Source organism: Sphaerodactylus townsendi, linkage group LG01 (assembly GCF_021028975.2).
Source record: "Sphaerodactylus townsendi isolate TG3544 linkage group LG01, MPM_Stown_v2.3, whole genome shotgun sequence".
Taxonomy (NCBI): Eukaryota; Metazoa; Chordata; class Lepidosauria; order Squamata; family Sphaerodactylidae; genus Sphaerodactylus; species Sphaerodactylus townsendi.
In genome coordinates, this window is record NC_059425.1 from 44,851,653 (window position 1) to 44,872,767 (window position 21,115).

Consider the following 21,115-nt stretch of genomic DNA (forward strand, 5'->3'; position numbering starts at 1 on the left):
TTGTGTTCTATCTTGATTGTTGATTTCCTGTGTGTTTCTAAAATCTAATCTGCCATTTCTTTAGAGTAGAAGTAGATAACAATGTTTTTCACTTTTGGATTTTTTGATGTGATTCTATGGATTTTTTTCAATTTCTGACACCATTTCTTCTTCTTTGATCTTCAAATGATTGGCAGGGACTGAGGCAATTTTATTGTTCAACTTCTCTTTTGCTGGATTTGGATCCTCTGGTACCTTTGTAAGTCTCAAGGCATTTTCTTTGATTTGATACTCAAGTCTTATTGCCCCTATTTCAGGGGTCTGCAACCCGTGGCTCCGGAGCGGCATGCGGCCCTTTTGTCCTTGTACTGCGGCTCTGGGTCCTCTCAGCCTCCTTTGGAGAGTCGCCCTAAGGGTTAATGAGAAAGAGTCCCCGTTCCTAGAGAGGCACAGCCCGAGACAGCTATCTAAATCCACTTCCGGCTTCCCTGTTTCAGTTGCCTGGTTGGCTGATGCCGGTGATGACGGGGCAGGGCTGTGGCAGAGCACCGCTGGTGGATCCTCTTGAATAGGTGAGCGGTGAAGGGCGGGAAACAGAAGGGAGTTGCAGGAGCGCAGATTTTCAGCGCAATCTTAACCTCAGTCCATCCCCCTTAAACGGAGGGGGGGGGTGTCAGGGGTTGTTAAAGGTTGCTGACCCCTGCCCTATTTGAATGGTGTTACCATTCCAACTCTCCTCTATGTCAATGATGCAGTTTTGTTGTCTTGCTCAAGGACCAGTCTGAAAAATTTATTATTCAAATGCAATGAATATTGTATGGTCAATAGGTTGTCTACTAACCCTATTAAGTCTAAAATCATGGTATTTTCTAAAACCTATAAACCCTTGAGTTGGTCCATACAAGAAGCTGATATTAAACAAGTCAAACTTTTAAAATACCTAGGGGTAGTCTTTCATTACAAGTGAAGTTGGTTCTCCAATAGAGATAATGTTTTGAAGGGTTGCAAAAGTTTGTCTGCCACCATTCAGAAGTTTTTTTTAACTTTAATGATGATAATTTTATTCTGGCAGCTCTGAAGGTATTCAGCGTAATGGTAGTGAAGCACTTCTTGTATGGTGTCCCTATTTGGATCCATGCCTGGAAGCCAATCATGGAACAGATTCAATCCAACTTTTTATATAAGAACTGTTTGGATTCGGGGTAACATCTTTTGGAATCCAGAGCATGGGCTGTAACGTTCAAATTCCGGGTGCGCCTTTGTTTCCATACTGACCCTTGTAGTTTGACCAAGTTAGCGATGCGTGAGCTTCAACTCTCTGATTGGTGGCTTAATAGTGAAGTTAAGGTCCTCTTCCTGGGTTTTACTTGTGAGTCTCTGTTTATCCTTACTGCCCAGAGATATATCATCAATTAAAAGTTAGATTATTTGAACAGGAATACCAATCTCTTCTGAGTAAAGCTTAGAGTTCTTGTTCCCCATTGTTTTTTGGGATCATTCCCCGGAAATTTTGCTCTGCCACTTATTTGGACCATAAATTCAGGTGGGTTATGACCAGAGCAAGATGTAATTCTTTTCCCTTAGTTCTACTTCAAGGTCATTTTTCTAATATTTCCCATTCCAAACATCGCTGTCTGTTTTGTCCTCATCCTGCCAATTCACTTGTTCATGTCTTGCTTTACTGTCCTAAATATAACAGTATTAGATCTGATTTGGTCGCATTATTTCCCATAGGATTTGTGTCTCTTCCAGATGAAATAAAAATAATGAAGTTATTGAATAATCTTGAGAAATATCCAAAGCTGAAGCCACATTTCTTTTACATATTCTGCATGTTCTGAAATGATGTTCTTTTCTAATTCTAATTGTAACATTTTTCGGTCCTAACCCTTTTGAATTTTAATACCTAATAAAGGTTTATGTATGTATGTACTCCAGTCAAAAAATGATTTGATCATGTATTTTAACCTCTGATTGTACAGAATCTACATCTTGTGTTAAGGTTTTCACATCCTCTTGGGTCTTTTCCACCTTCTCTTCAATTTGTGCTATTCTAATTCAACTTTTATCTTTTTAATATCCTTTATGATCTCAGACATCATTGTGGGAATATTATTATCAACAGGGTCTTTCAGAGAGTCTATTTCTGCCCTGAGACTTACCATAGCATACTGGCAGATATACCCTTTTAAAAATATTTTTAGACCGCCCTCCCCAGTAGGCTCAGGGCGGTGTACATCATAATTAAAACATAAAATAAAATATAAAACAGTAGTTCAATCTGTAATTTAAAACAGATTTATGGCCATCTCGATTATTTCAAAAGACACAGCGCCCTTCCTAGTAGTTGCCATTGCCCACTAAATGTTACTGTTTCCACAATGTCCCAAAGTTTTCAGTAGTTTAACACAGGGATCAAATTACTCCCTCTCTCTGGTTGCTGACGTATTTCAAAGATCATTTCTTTTCCAGTTTTGTTTTGGCAAACCACCAACTGAGAGGGGAATAAGCTCTGGAGTTTTTTTGTCTTAAAATAGCTGTCTAACTCTAATGCCTTCTTCTCTGGGAATACTTTTTAGTACAGCCTTAGTCAAACTCTTTTTCTGCATTTGATTATAATTCCATATGTTTTAGGAGGATCTTCTGGTTTTTGTTGGGCTTATCGGCAGCAGGATATGGACCCCTCTTTCAGTCTCTTTATATCTTCATTCTGTTCATAAGGGATACATAGCTTGGATATTTCCTCCTGAGGGGGTCAGTAGCTCAAGTTGGAAAAGATGGCAATGCTGCTAACTCCAGCAGACCACTTTAGTGAGTATTACATTACGATCCTACCTACAGAAGATTGCCGCAGGAGTCCATGCGGCTTCTCTGGCTCTCGCCTTCATCTGGAGAGGTTTATGCAGCTCTTTGAAGAACTGCACGCTTGAGCTTTGGAGTCTGGCAAAGCTAGAGCAAAACCAGGAACAGTCACCCAGTGCCATATGCTGTACCAGAAGAGAGTCAGTGTGATGTAGTGGTTAAGATCAGTGGACTCTAATCTGGAGAACCGGGTTTGATTCCACACTCCTTCACATGAGCTGTGGACTTGTATCTGGTGAACTGGTCCCCCCCCCCACTTCTACACATGAGGCCTGCTGAGTGACCTTAGGCTAGTCACAGTTCTCTCAGAACTCTTTCAGTTCCACCTACCTCACAAGGTATCTGTTGCAAGGACAGGAAGGGAAGGAGTTTGTAAGCTGCTTTGAGACCCCATATTGTTGAGAAAAGAGGGGTATAAATCTAATCTCTTCTTCTTTTAGGGTTGATGCAGTCATTACAAAGTCATCATAGCTGCCATAAAGACTGTGCATTGGGAATACAGTACATCCCAGGTGCAAGGGACATGATTTGAATATGTCTGCAGTGTGCATATTGAATTGTGACTGCAGTGTACATATGGACCCTCCCCTCCCTAGCACCCTTTCCCTGGTCTGAAATGGCCCTGGAAGCAAATAGCCACTTCCTGGGGAAGTTTCGGGTAAGGAAAATGTGGTGGAGAAGGCTGGAGACCTAGTTCGTGTGTGTATTGTGGACATGATCCAAATCAAGCTTACATGTATCGAGCATATGTACAATTCAAAGGTTTTGTGGCTGCCATGAGACTTTGTGATATGTGCACTGGCCCTTAACTGATTGTTTAAAAACAAAGTATAAGGGAACAGGGGCTATTTAATCTTATCTCCCTTTCCTCATTGAAAACTGCCCCCTGCAAACTACTTTTGACCTTGGTGGGAAAAAATATGAATGCTCCAATTTTTCTCCACTGAAACAAAAGGTAGACAGTTGACAAGGAGAGATATTTTCAGTAAGAAAGTAGGCAAGGGGAGTTATATATTTCTTCCTTCCCCATATCAGTTCCTCCTTTCATTTGCTGCTTCCAAGATTGCACTCTGCAAAAAGAAGTGGTGGTTGAAAGGATCATGGAACTTTGTTAAATGTGTATTTCTGTTCTTAACTAAATAAAGGAGAAATTATGTACACAATCAACAGCATACAAATTTTGGAAGAAATATTAATACAACTCATTAGTTACTGTTTCTAATGAAAAGTAATTGTACACAGTGAAGTCTAGAATCCATTGTGGGAGAGGTATGCGGCTCAGTGGAAGAGCCTCTGCTTTGCATGCCAAGGGTCTCAGGCTCAATCCCCACCATCTTCAGTTAAAAAAGATATAGCAGTGGGTGAGAAAGGCAGAGAAAGAACTGAACCTGAGACCTTGGAGAACTGCAACCAGTTTCTTAAACTCCAATTTGCAGTGATGGCCACGAATGCAGCTTTTTCATTGCATCCTTAGGCTCCCTTTGCTCCTCCTCCCTACTTATGTGGAAGCCAAACACCCAAAAACTCCACCTGGAAACAAATTCCAGTTCACAGAGACACGTGTATGCAGTTGGATTCATTTGCCCCGATGAAAGCTGGCATTCCAAACCAGGACTGAAGCCCAGTCCAGCTCATGAGAAAATAAGAAAATGAACATGAGATGTCAGAAGACTGGAAGAAATATATGAGCAAGCGATTCCCCCTCCTCCACATGAAGCCTGCTGGGTGATGTTGGACCAGTCACAGTTCTCTCAGAGCTCTCTCAGTCCCACCTTCCTCACAAGATTTCTGTTGTGTGCGGGGAGGGGAAAGGGAGTACATTTGTAAGCCACTTTGTGACTCCTTAAGGTAGAGAAAAGCTAGGTATAAAAACCTCTACTGAACCTCTTCTATATTGTGTCAGCTCTGATTAGATAATCTCCATATTGAAACTGAAGTTCTATTATGAAACCTCCACTGGAGTGCTGTCCTAGTTCTTACTCTGGCATCAAAATGGCATGTAAAACACACCAAAGCTGTTCTGCAGACCATGTTTTGATATCTTCAGATACATTCTCACTAAGCCCTGGAAAACAAGCTTCTCAGCTCTGTACTTGCACAATTTTTTATTCCTATAAAGGGAACTCTGGTCATGCACCATGCAAGCCCCATTACAAGGGATCAAGGCAGCACAGTTGCAGTGGTTGATGGGTGGCTCCCCACGGGAAGCTTTTCCACATACTGAAGAGACTTAAACTGATGGAAGATTGCCGCAACATTGTGAATATCAATCCTTATTTGTTTTGTTTCCAATGGTCGCATGGCAGGAGTTTATCTTTGCATGATTCACAGTATGTGTAGATACAAAAACTTACCAGCACTGACAGTGATAGCTTCAATAAACTGTTCTCTCCAACTGTTTGTTCCAACTACGAGAGCGAGGTTTGTCTTCTTAATGAGCTTGTCCACGGTGTTCTGCAGATGGAGAGACAAAGGCACAGGAAAGTTAAGCACGTTGGCAGTTTGGAGACTCTGGTTTAGGACAGAAAACAGCATTCTGGGAGGAGGTGGCTGGCTTCAAATATCAAAGCCAACTTGAAAAACAGCTGAAATGTGAACAGTTTAAATTATTTTTGGATTTAAAAGATGAGAAATGTTAACGCAGCAGAATTTTTATAATCTCCATATTCACTCATCAGTAAATAATAGTAATTTAGTCGCCACTTCCAGATGGAAACTGTTAACAGATTGCTTGCCGAGCATGTCCATTCAGAGGTCCTGAAATCTAGACTACACTAATCATCCTTATAAAATGTTTAAAGCTCAACACTCTATTGTCTTAGAGGTAGATGCTGTCATGTCCAACGATACTTGATAAGGGATACCTGGAGCCAAATTCTAATTGTATAAAGTATTTCAAGCCCTGACCTGAATGGCCCAGGCGAGCCTTATCAGATCTCTTAGGGTCAACCATGGTTAGTTCTTGGATGGGAGACCACCAAGGAATACCAGGGTTGCTATGCAGAGGAAGGAAATAGCTAATCACCCCTGCTAGTGTCTTGACTTGAAAACCCTACTGGGTTGCCATAAGTTGGCTGCAACTTGACAACACTTTAGATATATTCAAAGTATTTCAAAACCTTGCTGTTAGACTGTAAAAAGAATGAGACATGATTTCCTATTTACAGACATAGAGCAAAGGTCAAAAGGATCTGGTTTGCTCTGGTCACAGAAAAGAGCTGGTCTCCATTGGATTTGCACTTTACAATGGATGCATTGTATGAGGGGAAATCAGATACTAGAGATCTTAAGATATTTGGAAGTGTTGACATTTCATGTCATCCACATTTTTTAAAGACAATTTTCCCTGCTGCCTTGGCCTTTGACCCTGTGTCCTTGTTATCTTTGCCTCTGCCTTTCCTCTCCATCTCTTCCTCTGTTGATTTCACCTGGCAAAAATTAGACTGTGATTTCCTTAGGTAAGGGATGTGTCATTTGGTAAAATTCTTCTGTAACAGTGACATGTATACTAAAGATATAATCCCCTTGCATATAGCTGACTTGACATGATTTAACCAACACCAACACAATTTATTTAGGCGCTGTACTAGAACCTTGGTACTTGGAGTGTTTCTCTGGGCAATACAACATGCAACATGTGATTTAATCGTCTTTATTTTCAGAGCAAGTCACCCATCTAGATATATAGCAAACTACAAAATGTTCTTGGTTTTTGCTGTAGAAATCTGCGCTTGAAAACCTGTTGGGTTCCCTCTCCCAAATGTATAATTGCTATGAGTTCATTGGTTGGAGATGAGGAAAATTCTGGTTTTACTTCATTTTAGTAGCACAGAGAACACACAGTCTTGTTCTTGCATCACTTGCAACACACTATTTTCTTGCATCAATTTCATTCATGGTGGCCCCAAACAGTACCTTGAACTCATAGGACTCTTCAATAATGACTTCTAGCTTTGTATGCTCCCCCAGAATTGGACGCCCCATTTCTGCGATGCGACGCTCTTCCTCCTCCTTGCTCGTCAGTGGCTGCTTTTCATCATTCTCTTCTGCAAAAGAAGCACACAAGATTTTGTCTCCCCCGTTTCTGCAGCCAGCTTCTGTCAAATAGAACTGTGGGTTTGCTATTTGGATCCAAATATGCCCTGTTGTAATGGTAAAAGGAGAGCAGACAGCTGTTACAGAAGAAAAACCAGCCATGAATGCAGGGTCATGTGCCAGCATGGTGAGAATTGCCACTGCAGATGCCTTGCTTGAAACCATAAACAAGTGAGATCAGTGGCTCATCACTCTGCTGCACTTCACAGGATTGCTTCCCATTCCCACTCTAGTCTTGTGAAACCTAAGCTTATGGCTATGCTTCAACATGTCTGCCACTGCAGCCAAACTCAATGAAATGAGAGACAGTTGCCTATCTGGGACTTCCAGGTTTATTTCACCTCCTACATAGAGACCAACTCAGGTTTCCTATGGATTCAGGAACTATTCATATATTATGGTTTTGTAGCTATGCACCCATGATTTCCCTCCTCAAGCATATACCTAGTAATGAAGCAAATATTTGAAAACAGGTGCAATGACTGGTGATGTGTACTCACTAACAAACTATGTTTGGTCACTATGTAGTACGGTATGTGAAATTGCCCTCAACAGAGAACTGCAGGTAGTCCATTCCTGCTTGAAAAGCATATCAGTATGAGACACATTTGCAAGGACATTTTACATACAGAGCCAAGTTACTCAAGTAGAGGCAACTCTGTATGTTTGAACATGGATTAGTCCCAATCATGTGGCAAGGGTGTGCTTGTGTTGAAGTTCAATATGAATGGCAAAAGGGATTTGCACTGGAGGCATTAAACTTTCTTCCAGCTTGCTTTTGGCTTCCTCACAGTCTTTCCCTCAGGTGTTTTTCTCTTCAGTTGAATTCTAGCACTGGTAGTGACTTCAGTTGGGAGGAATGCTCGTGAGAAGGGGAGCTGCTGGAAGGAAAGTGGTGAGCATGGATGGGGTTTGGCTCCCCTTAGCTTCATAGACCTTTTGGACTCCTATTTTGTTGAAATTCTCAAAAAAGCAGAATATTCCTATTTATTAAAATGGGAAGACAACAGAAAAAGAAATTTGGAAATCACTGATTGTGTGGCTTTTGTAAAACACATGAAGAAACAGCTCTAGGATGAGCCAGAGTAGTTTCATGTGTGAGTAGTTTCATGTACTATGTTTTGCACCTACATTATAGGCAAACAATTGCAAAATATGGTATGAAGAGGGCAGGGAAAGTCCACCTTCTTTAATAGCTGCCAGGTTCAGGTATCTTAAATGCCTATATGCCAAAAATTTACATAAATGGGCCCATCATACCCAATAAAATGCCAATATATTCATTAATTAGGTAGTCTATTTCTTGTAACCCACCAGTGACTCCATATTGGAGTCTAAATGTGCAATTATTAAAGGTTACTGAGAAGCATACTGTGGCTCATCTTACGTTTTTCCCCTTCACTTGTCAGTTTTGCGTAGTTGTTTTGACAACTGATGACTTCTATTGTCAGCGTAGTGCACAGGTTATGCCAATTAACATCTTTTTTGTCATCAGTTTTGTGAAGACGTTTTGTTAATTGATATTCTTTATCACAGTTATTTCTTTTATTGTTATCTTCAGGGTTACTAATATGAATTCACTGCCTGGAAAGATTCTCTATGATTTGTGAGAGTGATAACTTGAATGTGTGTAGGTTGATGACTTGAAAATCTATAACTGCTCTGACTTAGGACCAGTGGTGGGATTCAAGTATTTTAACAACTGGTTCCAGTGGTGGGATTCAAATAATTTAACAACTGTTTGTTTACAAGCACCATTTTAACAACCAGTTCTGCTGAAGTAGTGCGAACCTGCTGAATCCCAGCACTGCTTAGGACCATTTCACACATTATGTGGAGGCAGCCCTGGGTCTTATGGTGAAACTGGGCACAAACAGATGAGACAAAGATCACACAGTTTGGTATGTCTGAAATACACAAATTAAGGAAATGTGCAGCCCCAATTTGCCTCAGGATTCTGTAAGGAAAAAAGGGGCAAAGGAATTAATTTGCTGAGGATCCCTGTAACGAACTACCTGTTACATTGTGTGGATTTCTACTCTGGAATAAAGAACTCTCAAAAGAAAAAAATGATTTCCCCCTTTTAAAAAAGGGACATCTGGCAACACTATTCATGTCTGAAGCAGAATAGCTTCTCTTGCTAGAAAGGGATTCAATTCTTTGCTCTTTGCCAGCCCCTTGAATTTTCTTTTCCTTCCCTTCTCTCATTTCCCTTTTGTTCCTTGAAAGAAGTGAATTTGGAAGTTGCTAATGCTACTTGATTGGGGTATAAAAACAATGGGAAGTAATTTGTTAATTTTAATGCTGCCCAAGACAATGATGATGGAGGGGAGGGAGGGCGGAAACAGAGTGATTTTTTTTTGAGGCTGGAAGTACATGTGCCAGATGCTTGACAGGAAGATATCGCAAAGGAGATGCAAGTGAGGTTGAGCAGTGATGCCTGGCTTTACCAAGAGGTGAATCTGACTGACTGTATAGGGCAGTGCTTTGCAGAGAACACCCCACTTTTCTCTACCTTTAAGGAGTCTCAAAGTGGCTTACAATCACCTTCCCTTCCCCAAGAGCTGAGAGAGTTCTGAGAGAACTGTGACTAACCCAAGGTCATCCAGCAGGCTTCTTGGGGAGGAGTGGGAAAGACAAACCCAGTTCTCCCGATTAGAGTTCACCGCTCCTAACCACTACACCATATGTAATATAACTGCAAAATCAAATTTCCTCAGAAGTGAAGAAAGAACAGGCCAGGAAGACAAGGCATAGCAGCCAAGACAGGTGCAGAAAACAATGGCTGAACTGAAGCATACAGTAGGGGGTGGTTGCAAAATACAACAGAGAGGCTGAACCCTTATGGAAAGGGCCAAGGAGGATGACTAAAGATGGGTCAGCAGACTTAGTAGTTGCAGAGCCTTATATATGCAATCTCTCTGTGTGTGTTTGGGGGTGGGGGAGCATTTTAATATTTCATATCGTGCCAAAGTGGTTAAGATAGAACAGAGGATGTCATGACACCAGGAAAAAGGTAGTCCCTAATAGGAACCTGAGATGAAGGGACTGGATTTGCCTTGAGAATATAATTAGAAATAAAGGAATCTTGGGATCGTAACAGAGACTGCTTTCAGATGGAAGGTTCTTGCTTGCACTACAGGGACTCACATCTGGTTTGCACACATCTGAAATTCCCTTGAACTGAATAAGCCCATTGGCCATGTACTGCAGCCAGCTACACGCTTGACAAGCAGCCAGGCTGCAAAAACAGGATCATGAACTCCCTAGCAGGCCATCATAAATGACTGGAGGACTCACTCACCTTGGCTGGTCTAAATCTGGGTAATCCCAGTTTAGAAAGTTGCCTTTGTGGCATTTTGACAAATGTCACTAATCTAGTTTCTTGTTGGGTTTGTAGGCTTCTTCCTCCCTCCTATATGGAACATGAATGAATACTTTCTGTTTCAGAAGTTTTCAATCTAAGCCCAATTTGTTGTGATATCGAAACATGGGTGCCTATACTTCAAGGCATCTGCACAAATTAGAGATAGAGAATTGTTGAAAACCTGGAAGTGTGCACTTTTGCACCAAAAGGGGAAGAGGGAGCGCGTGAGAACGACAGAAGGGCAGATTCATAACCTCTGTTTCTGCTGCATACAAAGCATGGAACGAGAAAGCACACAACCACATCAACTAGCTAGGTTCATGCTTGCCTCTAACCAACCTCCATTTATTCATGATGCGTGAATGCAAGTCTATGTTTAAAAAGACAAAAATAATGATCTTTTCTAGTTTTTCATAGGCTCATTCCGCACATGCAGAATAATGCACTTTCAAACTGCTTTCAGTGCTCTTTGAAGCTGTGCGGAATAGCAAAATCCATTTGCAAACAGTTGTGAAAGTGGTTTGAAAATGCATTATTTTGCATGTGCGGAAGGGGCCATAGTGACTCCTAAAGAAACAAGTTCTCACAGTAGTAGGAACTGTGAGCCAAGGCTTCTTTCAACTTATATTTCTCTCTGGTCCAAATGTTGATGTTAATGGTCATTTCTGGCACTAAAGAAGTGGCTGAAAAATGGCAGACGTGGCTCAACCTAATAGGCATAGAAGAGCAGAAACTTTACAGAGTTAAGTACAGGGGATATTAAAGTGTAGCAATTTCTTAGTTATCTCATCTTTTTTCAAACAGTCCTCCCACAGACAGAGCAAAACCACTGGTTATATATTATCAGTTACATTAGAATCCTAACAAGCCAGAATACCTTGAAAGTTGATTACAGTAGAAGGAAATGGATGGTCTCTAGCATGAACCTTCCTGAAGACAGGCTGGCCTAACAAAATGATTGGCAAAAAAAGTAAAGATCAGTGCGTGAGACTGGATAAAGTTTGACTGCGTGATGAATCTACTGGTTGGTGCAGTTAGGTTTTGTTAGAGGTGAGGAAACTACATGGCTGGTGAATTATAAAGTCGATTTCACACACAGTTATTGTTATTTTAAATGCTCACAACAGGACCCCTAGTCACTATTCAGTTTCTTGCATTTACAAGAATAAACAGAGCCATGAATGAGGTCTTAGTTGTCTCAAATTCTCCAGAAGATCAGATGTACATTGGTCACCTTTCAAATTATGGTTTCCTAATGAAAATATATTCCCTGTGGTCATTTTGCAATCTTGTTCAGCATAAATTTTAAGTGGAAAAATGACTGCAGTGGCTAGAAAATTGTGCATCTTAATTCAGTTGTTGTAATTCCTTTTTTTTCAAAAGGCAGTCTCAGTCTTCTGTTGGATACCTCAGAGACATGGCTATGCTGTACATATTTCTCAAAGGAATTAGCAAGAGTGACCAGAAACATATAAAACATCCATAAACTGGAAAATTTTCCTTTGTCCCCATAATATATCAATTTAACAATGATGGAGAAGCATGGAATCTGATGAAGTAGATCTGATGAATCCAATCTTTCAATTCTTTCAATCTTCCCAATGTTGTAACTAGCTTGATCTCATCAAACCTCAGAAGCTATACCTGGTTGGCACTAGTTAATATTTGAATAGGAGAACACCAAGAAATACCAGGATCTCTGCCCAGAGGCAGGTAATGGCAAACTACCTCTGCACGTCTTTTGCTTTAAAAATCCCAAGTGGTCACCACCATAAGTCCTCTGTGACTTGACAGCAAAAAACAAACAAAAACCTGAGTAACAACTGAAAAAAAATCCTGTGTTATCATAAGACTAACAAATGTATTGCAGTAGGCCCATTAGACAAACCGAGGCAGGTGCCTGACATAGAGCACTGAGAGGAGTAGAATCCTCTATCCTGCCTGCCTACCTGTTGCCATCTCCACCTCTGCCCAGGAGCTGGAGCACCTAATCTTTTCTGTCCTCTGTCCTCCCAGCCCTCTTTAATAGCGGTGTGCCAACTGAGCATGCATGCTCTATAAGGCTTCTTGAACGTCAAAGAGATTACTTCCTCTTATGAGCATTTGGCCATCAGCTTGGTTGCCAAAGCAACCACAGTGCTTGGGAAACCAGAATGATTGAAAACTCCTGCACATCTGATGAAAGTGTGGGAGGCCCTATGGAGCATGTGCACATTGCCACACTGTTATTAAAGAGGACTGAGAGGACAGAGGCAAAGAACATTAATGGCTGCTCTGGGTGGAAGCAGAGGAGGCAGGGAAGTGTTTTATGATGAAAATGAGAATGGAAATCCTTACAGTTTTAAGCAAAAGCATCTTGACACTAGAAAGGCATTTTTTAAACTCCTGGTCCCAAAAGAAAGACCCAAGTTTAAATCCACACTCTGGTTATGACTTTGTTTCTAAGAGCAGCTTCACATGTTGCCTGTTGTACTCAAGTACCAACTCCTGCACCTATACTACCCTTTTTATCAGCAAAAGTAATGGAAGTAGCGACGTGGAAGACACTGGATCATATTTTTTTTGGTATATCTTTGCCTATTGGCTATTTTTTAAAAAATACACGTGCCATTCTTAGCTGATAGAGATGTGATATTCTGTACTCAAAATATAAAATGAAGAGATGTGGTCTTCATGTAACCTAGGAAACTCCTTGTTCAAATCTCATTTCAGTCATAATCTCACTTGAAGGTCTTAAGCAAGTCACTGTTTCTGTCCCAGCCCCTCAAATACAAGACAGTGATAACTCTGTTGACTCTCCAGAACAAGCACCTTTTGAGGTAGGTGGGGTTGTGAGAGTTCTGAGAGAACTGTGACTGGCCCAAGGCCCAGCAGGCTTCATGTGGAGGAGCAAGGAAACTAAAGTGGCACAACAAGGCTGTGCTTGTTCAAGGAAGCAGCAAAAATTTGTGCTGCTCATTGCTCTCCGTCTCACAAATAACAGCCTGTAGGTGCCTGCGACCTGTGTGAAACCACAATCTGCACAGAAACTGCAGATACATGATAGGGGCACTGAGAGAAGAACTGCATTTTTCCATGAACACAAAAAATATATAGCTGTCATTTTTAATTACACTGATAAAATGTGGCAGCCCCATCAAAGCAACATCCTTGGCAGAAGATGAGCCAACTGAGTGCCACAAACATGAAACCAAAGTGCACAGATTGTGCAAAAACCTTGGTTATGGAGAAAATATCTGAAGCTGTACTGGAGAAGCTAAACTGTGACTTGTGATATGGTCAGTTTCTAATAAAACAGCTGGCATTTTATATCTCTTTGCTATTCAGATTTTATCAGAACATTTATCAGGTGAAATAAGCTGCTCTCAAAAAGTGCTGAAAGTACAGAGGAATTATGAATGTCCTTTGTAAAAACTGCCTGTGTGAAATGTGGCACCTTTCCAGCAAGGAGTCTTGAGGCACCTTAAAAACTAACATTTTTTTCTTCCAGCATCAGGATTTGTGCCCTGCCTCCAAGGAACTCAAGATGGCACACACAACAGTCCTAACCACAACATTATAACAAAACCTTAATGACAGAAACTATAATGAAAGATGGTGAGCAGCACAAGATTCATCAGTTATCTTCAAGACTGAATAGGGATATATCTCTAATACCAATCCAGTTATTTCCAGTAAACTCCACCCACTATGCCACAGTAGCTCTCTACTGCTCAATGGTTGTATATTGCTGTCACAGTGAAGGATAAATCCTCTAGGAACAGTGATAGATGTTTGGAAAATGATAGTGACAACTGATGATAGGGGTTCATTTTATTTTGTTCAGATGATAAAATGCAATTAATAAGAAAGCTAGAGGCTTCCAAGAAACACCTTGAGAAGTTCAGCAGCTAAATGAATGAGTCTTAACAGCAATCACACTAATTACTATGCCAAAGGCCATATGGCCACCAGAGTCCTTAAAGAAGGTAAAAGAAACTTACAGTTCCATCATCCTTTGATATTTCAAGGTCTGCATTATGTCTTTCAAACTGCCAGTGAATCACTGGAATTTCTATTCATTCCTTATCCAGACACACGTGATGTTAAATGGATGAGAAAGAAACATTACACCCTTTCATTATATTTGGTGTACACGCCAGTTGCTTACTTTGTGGGGTTTAGTGTAAAGTGCAGCATGAATCAAAATCAAAATGTCTTACCATTCAAAAGCTTCCCTTCATTTCAACAGTGAAAATAAGAAGAAGCCAAAATGTCAGCAAATGATAGTACACAAGTAGTACACAAGGTAGTACAAGAGATAGTACACAAGTAGCGTCTTTTCCAAATATGTCTACTTGATCAGTGGGGGTTTTGGTGATGAGTGTTTTAGAACATAACAATAACAGCTCTGAATTTGATCTATATTAGTTGCTTTTCAAACTTTTTGGCCTGGCTGATCTTTGGGGCTGGTTCAAGACATTCAACTACACTATGCAATCCAAGATATATCCTTTAGGTTCCACTGAAATACTGAGTAGAGGTTTTTTTGGTTTAACCACTGATTTTCATGCTACTACATTGAGCTCCTAAGCATCCTTTTGCCATTACTTCTCTTCATGCTCCAACACAATCCTGCCACCATCCACCCATCTTTCCCTCTATAAAAAAATCCTGTATTAAGCTCAAGTGATGATTTATTAAAAGCTATTTAAAATCTTTGAAAGTAATTGGAAGGGTCTTGTCTCATGCAGTTCTTAACTGATAAATGAGGTGACTGCAAGAACATTACCTGTGCCTAAGGCCTTTTAGTGCAATGGGTCTGCTTATTTCATTGAAATAATTTCTATATGTTCACTTGTAATAGAGGAGTGGGAGAGATTGGCTAGAGTGGGAAGATATCAAAAAACCAGGATCTGGCTTGGGGGCAGTTTTGAAACTATGTATCTTTGCAGTCAGCTGTGAATGCCATCACTGTAATATATTGCCATATAATTTAGTCAAAGACTAGGGGTAACTGAGGACCCTAAAGGCCACATAGTGATTGAATAAAACTGGCTATTTACTAGACAGTTTTACCATCCCTAAGCTATTTGACTGAGGTCACTTACTGACTCCTAGTTAACACCCAGTAACACTAGTGAAATATGGTTGGCATATATAAACACCTATAACATGTAGCCTTCCTGGAAGAAAGTTTATAGCTGTTGCTAAGCAGAGGAAGAAGCATCTTTTGCTGACAGAGAAAGTTTGTATTGAACGAAGCTGTATGAATATTGAATCCAAAGCAATTATTGCCCCAGAACCACATTAAGTACATTCCGGCTGAAACTGTGTTTTGCATGTCCTATATATACAAAGTATAGGAAGTTTCTTGAGCCTTTCTTCAACAAGTTGCTCTTCCACTGAAAGAAGAGCCAATCTGGTTGAGGAAATTTCTTTACCTTTCTGTACGTCTATTACCATGAAGGCTGAACCCTAGGAGGCTTTGGCAAGGGCTTGTGTACTTCACATAGAAAGACCAACAATATTACTAACAGATTCAATGTTTAAAGTTTCTGTACTGATCTTAAATGAATGTTGAATGGTGATGCTAGTATCTTGCAGTACATTCATTTTAATATAAAATTTAGAAAGGAGAGCAAGATCCTACTCTTTAAAACTAAATGTATACACTTTGAACAGAGCAAAAAGATAGTCCATACCTGTGATCGTGAAGCCACCTAAAAGAATGCAAAAGAAAGAGAGAAAGAGAAAGCTGATTAACATCTTTTTCTGATTAACAACCTCAAGTCCCCCCCAAAGCTGAATTATCTACTTCCTTTGAGAAATATACACTCATATAGCAAAAGCACTAGCTTTTTTTGGAGAAAAGCATAATATTCAATATCTAAATTTTTTGTTCATTAAAATTTTATGAAAATGCATGGTTTCTATTGAAAGTATTATGCTGCATCGTCTTCTCTTTGGTCACTTTTAGTATTACAATTCATGTTATGTCACATTGCCATGCTAAGATATTCCTAACAGCATGTTCCATTTCATTAGCTAATACTTATGGAGATGGGGAAAGTGCAATGTATTGAGTGTCAAATCACATCCTCTGTTTTACTAAACTTTACAGGGAAGAGGATGAGGAGACAAAGGATTCCAGTTACTGGAGACCTACAAATATCACTCTAGTGTCTAGGTCTGGCCAGGATTCAGGAACCTTAAGGAAGATGATCCCATATAGAAATTACTAGTTTTCTTCTTAAAGCTTAGTTGTTTCAAAAACCTGGGGTAGTTCAGTGGTGGAGCACCTGCTTTGTATTTACAACACCTCAAGTCCACTATCAATTAAAGGATCCCAGGTTGCAAAGGGAAGATTATTGGTCAACATGTCACTGCTAGGCTAGAAGAATCAATGTAAAGAATCAGTAAAATGTATCTTAACTTGTTAATTGTCAAGCACCTACTCTGACACTAAAAGAAAAAAGGCCTGCCAATTTCAGCCTCTTGTGTACAGAAAGAGGCAAAAAAAATAGTGCATGGAATGCTATCTGTTACACAGTCTATTTTTCCTCAGAGTACAATACAGAACTTCCTAGATTTCCTCACATTTTGTTGCCATGGTGCCCATGCAACTGAATGAAGCAACTCGTTTCAGGAATTGGTATGTGAACCATTCCCCCCCAGGACTTTTGCTCAATTCTGTTAAGGGTATGGCTAAGTGATATGATTCTAAAAACTTCCAAAACCAGGAAAATATCTATGTACTCATTTACTGAATGGCCCTAGTATCCAAATGACTCTTAAAGGTTTTTGCTTTGAGTGCCCAGGGTTAGTTTTTAGATTCTTCATAAAAGGGAATACAACTGAATGGGTATCGCTCCTGCATCAACCCAAGGGCTCAGAGCTCCTGAACAATACCAATTTGTTGTACACAAACATTAACAGTTACATGCAAATGCATGTAAGAGAGAGCAATGCCATTTCTTAAACAAGTTGTTATTTTGGACTTAGAGGGATTTATAATGGGAAGACGGTTTGTATGCACACATGCAGAGGAAGTGCTTCTTTTCCACCAAACCACTCCCTTCACTGCAATTCCTATGCAGTGGGGTCCCAATTAGATTGAAACCAAATATCTAAATGAGCTACTTGGATAGTGGGCCTGATCCAGATCTTACTACAAATGATGTACGAAGCATAGTTTTGCTATTGTGCAAGACTATGTGTTCAAAAGTATCCCCATTTGCAAGCTATTTTGTCATGCTGCAACATACACACAGACGTGTGTGTGTGTGTGTGTGTGTGTGTATGCATATATATGTATGTGCGAGTATGATCTTTATGCTCTCTTAATGTATCAATTTGGGTAAAATTTTAATCTACAACTGGCTAAACCACACTGGCTTCCATCCAAAAGCCCGATGGATAAGCTGGATGTTTCAGCCTAATGTCAAAGCATTTAATGGAGATACCTCTTATTTTCCATGCAGACCTTGGCATGTTGATTTCAACTGAAAAATATATTGAATGCTAGGGCCCATTTCTAAATCCAGCTAATATGAAACATTAATTTACGCATACACTTGACATCAGTTATTTTCACTTTTAAGTCAAATTCTTAAACTATCTTTTAAAATGAAATAAAACAGAGCAAAATAATCATATAAAATGCATAGATTGATTGGAAAAAATGGAAAAGAGATACAAGAAATGCAGTGCTTACCAAACTCATTCAACAACAGGGCTGTGAAGAAGACACAGAGGAACAAACACAGAAGAAGAAAACACAATGAGCAATGAAAATAAAGGGAACATCGATAGAAAGGCTCCAGATCCAGGAGACAAGAAAATGTAGATCTGTAAAGTTGCAGGATATCACTACTACGAAGAGAGAGAAAAAAAGCATGAAAAATAATGGAAAAAGAGACATGCTTCATGGGGATGGGCTATGAAATTCTAGAAAAAATACTGAATACATTGTGTTATATATATATATATATATATATAGTGCAAGTGATAAATGTTTACAAATCCATTTCCCACCCCCAAATTTTCCTTTGACCCTGGATCCATATATCTTATTTCTACATCAATGACAGTTCTGCCAGAGATTGAGGAAAGAATATGTCCCATTAGTTATCAGTGAGGATTTATTTTATTCATTTTTGGGAGGGGTACTTCTGTATAAAACATCATGACACAGGAAGAGATTCTGTATGTGTCTTTCCCACATGACATTATGAATTTCTGCTCAGGATCATGGCCTTGATGCAAGGGATTGCATGGAGAATATCATACATGTGTCATGGCTTCTAGGACAGCTATGCCACCATAAACTGCTCCTGGATTTTGGAACAATGGTGGAAATGACCTCTAATGAACCATAAAGAAGGGGGAAAATGGGTAGACCTGAACCTACATGTAGCAGAACCGCTATTCAAATACATTGCATAGGTGTAGCTTAGTGGTTAAGAGAACTTCAGCAAAGCACACTCTCTTAACTTTGTTCCCTGATCTGCCTGCTGGAAACATTTCAACCAGGTAATGAGTGTGAAGTACTGTTAACACTGAAACTGTTTAGATATCAAGTATTATTATATGTAATAACCTATATGGTAACCAGGATAGAGGTATCAGAGGGAACCCTGTTAGTCCTGTTGCTCAGCTATCATGAATGATGGAAAGCTACATCAACATAAAGGGGTAAAACTTATACCTTAAGTAGTCTTCAAGGTAACATAAAAGACTTTGATCAGTGAATGCATTTTAATATCATTTGCAAGCCACATCCTGTGTCTTCTGTTATGTGAAGATGTCTGAGTTTACTTAATTTATGCTGGCTTAACTGTCATAGCTCCCCATCACTCCCAAAGACTCCTGGGCTCATTCCGCACATGCAGAATAATGCACTTTCAAACTGCTTTCAATGCTCTTTGAAGCTGTGCGGAATGGCAAAATCCACTTGCAAACAGTTGTGAAAGTGGTTTGAAAACACATTATTTTGCATGTGCGGAAGGGGCCTGGATAGTATTTCTAGGGATCCCTTAATTTATTCTGAGTATCCTCACACATGTGTAAAGAAATGATTTTCAAAGTTTCCTTGAGAAAGTCATCATTTTACAACTAATTTAAATTTAGAGGATGTGCCCTGAAATAAAAGAAGCATCAACATGCTTAGTGACTATGCTCACTGTTTTTCTGCGCTCATTGGCAAACTGTCCAGAGAACACGGGAGGAAATAATAAGCTCTAATGTTTCTGAATCTACATACAGAGAACCACATGTTCTAAAACAAAACAAATAAACAAAAACACATTGTTCTATTGACTGCAAATACTTAGCATCAAACAAAGTGCTTTTCACAATGAAGTTTTGCAGAGATGCCCTGTTTTGCATAAAGATAGGTGATTATGCTCTGGTTCGAGACAAGCAACAGTGTTGAAGAGAACTAAAGGGGGGAGTGAGAGGTTTGGTTCATAGTTTGTCCCCCCCCCCCCAGTTTAAAACAATAAAAAAGCATACAAAACCTGTTCAACCAGAAGCAAAAATGGTAATGGTACTATAGTATGAGTAGCGATCCTTCTTTCAGACTGCCTTTAAATTTCCAGCCCATAAAGTAAAAACACTGTCATCAGTATTTTATTTTCAGCACACATTCAGTGCTCAAAAGAGACACCCATGAGATCTTTCCTTCCACACTGAAGAGTGAACGTTTGTGTGTGGAAACCTTAATGTGAAAAGCAGCCTTGGGAGGCTAGAGGCTTTCTAAGAAGAAAGCTAGACAACAATTTGACAGAAATGCCTTAAGCAGTGGATGCATTGTTTTGAGGTGAGAGACTAGGCTAGGTGACCTACTAACTGAGCGCTTTCCGGCACTAGGACTCAAAGCATTCTAAACTTTACTGTATGGGCAGAAGAGAGTCAAAGTTGGCACTTTTGGACCAACCAAGGTGCATAAACGGAAGCACACTCACTGTCTGTCCCATAGCAGTTTTCCATACTTTTCCAGGGATACCCATTTCACAATCTAAGAGCCCCTGCACAACCACAAGTCTGCCGAATTTTCAGCATCAGTGGTTCCTTTTAACTAGGAAGTGCTAAACGGTTATAATTGCAGGTCCAGCTTGTTTTATTTTGGGATGATTACACAGTTTATATCAATTGTATATTGAACTACCATATGGCCACTTAATTTCTGTTCATTCAAAGTATGATTTTTTTTAAGTGGGGAAGAGGAAGAGAGGTGGAATGAGTTCACTGTAGAATACATCTGTAGTTGATTTTGTAGAAGCTTTTCTTTTGTATGACCTAGAAATAAGAGCTAAATAAATGAAACTGATTTCATTAGGATGAAAGGCTGGTTTTAAGGCCACATTCTACCTCTTTCCTTCCAGCTTTACTAAACTGGCAGAGAACAAGCATCCCCGCTAGATTTGCATTGTGCCTTCGCATAGAGAGTGCTCAGGATCATGTGATCCTGTCACAGTGAAGTACAGTTCTCCCAAATGGGCTTAATGAAAGTTGCTTTCCATGACAGAGGGCATAGGTATTCCCTAAAGGGAACATGCATTTATTTATCTGTATGCACAGACTGCAGGAAATTATGACTGCCTCCATTCATGTGTACTTGGCTATGAACACAAAGAGAAAGAAATGCATGTATTCTGTTCATATATACATGGGCATAGGTAAAACACTTGAGAAAGCCCTCAAAAGATAACATATGGGCAAAGAAAATATTCAAAAGCCTAAGTTGTTCTTGTGATTAAACAACTCATACAGGTTGGCTAATCTTACTTCTGACTTGATCCTAATATAAGCTTCAATGGACAATATTTT

The 21,115-nt window shown here is 39.8% G+C and overlaps 1 protein-coding gene across 10 annotated transcripts in view; it reads right to left on the bottom strand.

The window, feature by feature from the left end:
- SLC8A1 (solute carrier family 8 member A1) overlaps positions 1 to 21,115 on the bottom strand; it is a 349,316-nt gene that overhangs the window by 38,090 nt on the left and 290,111 nt on the right. For 2 of the 10 annotated variants that reach the window (XM_048482014.1, XM_048482006.1), the window contains exons 4-9: positions 18,000 to 18,020; positions 15,988 to 16,005; positions 14,506 to 14,520; positions 11,181 to 11,249; positions 6,757 to 6,887; positions 5,196 to 5,295 (exon numbers count right to left, since the gene is read on the bottom strand). In XM_048482014.1, coding sequence (XP_048337971.1) covers positions 5,196 to 5,295; positions 6,757 to 6,887; positions 11,181 to 11,249; positions 14,506 to 14,520; positions 15,988 to 16,005; positions 18,000 to 18,020 — 354 coding nt within the window. The remainder of the gene's footprint in view (positions 1 to 5,195; positions 5,296 to 6,756; positions 6,888 to 11,180; positions 11,250 to 14,505; positions 14,521 to 15,987; positions 16,006 to 17,999; positions 18,021 to 21,115) is intronic. The other 8 variants (XM_048482040.1, XM_048482032.1, XM_048482056.1 and 5 more) reach the window with 5 other exon arrangements.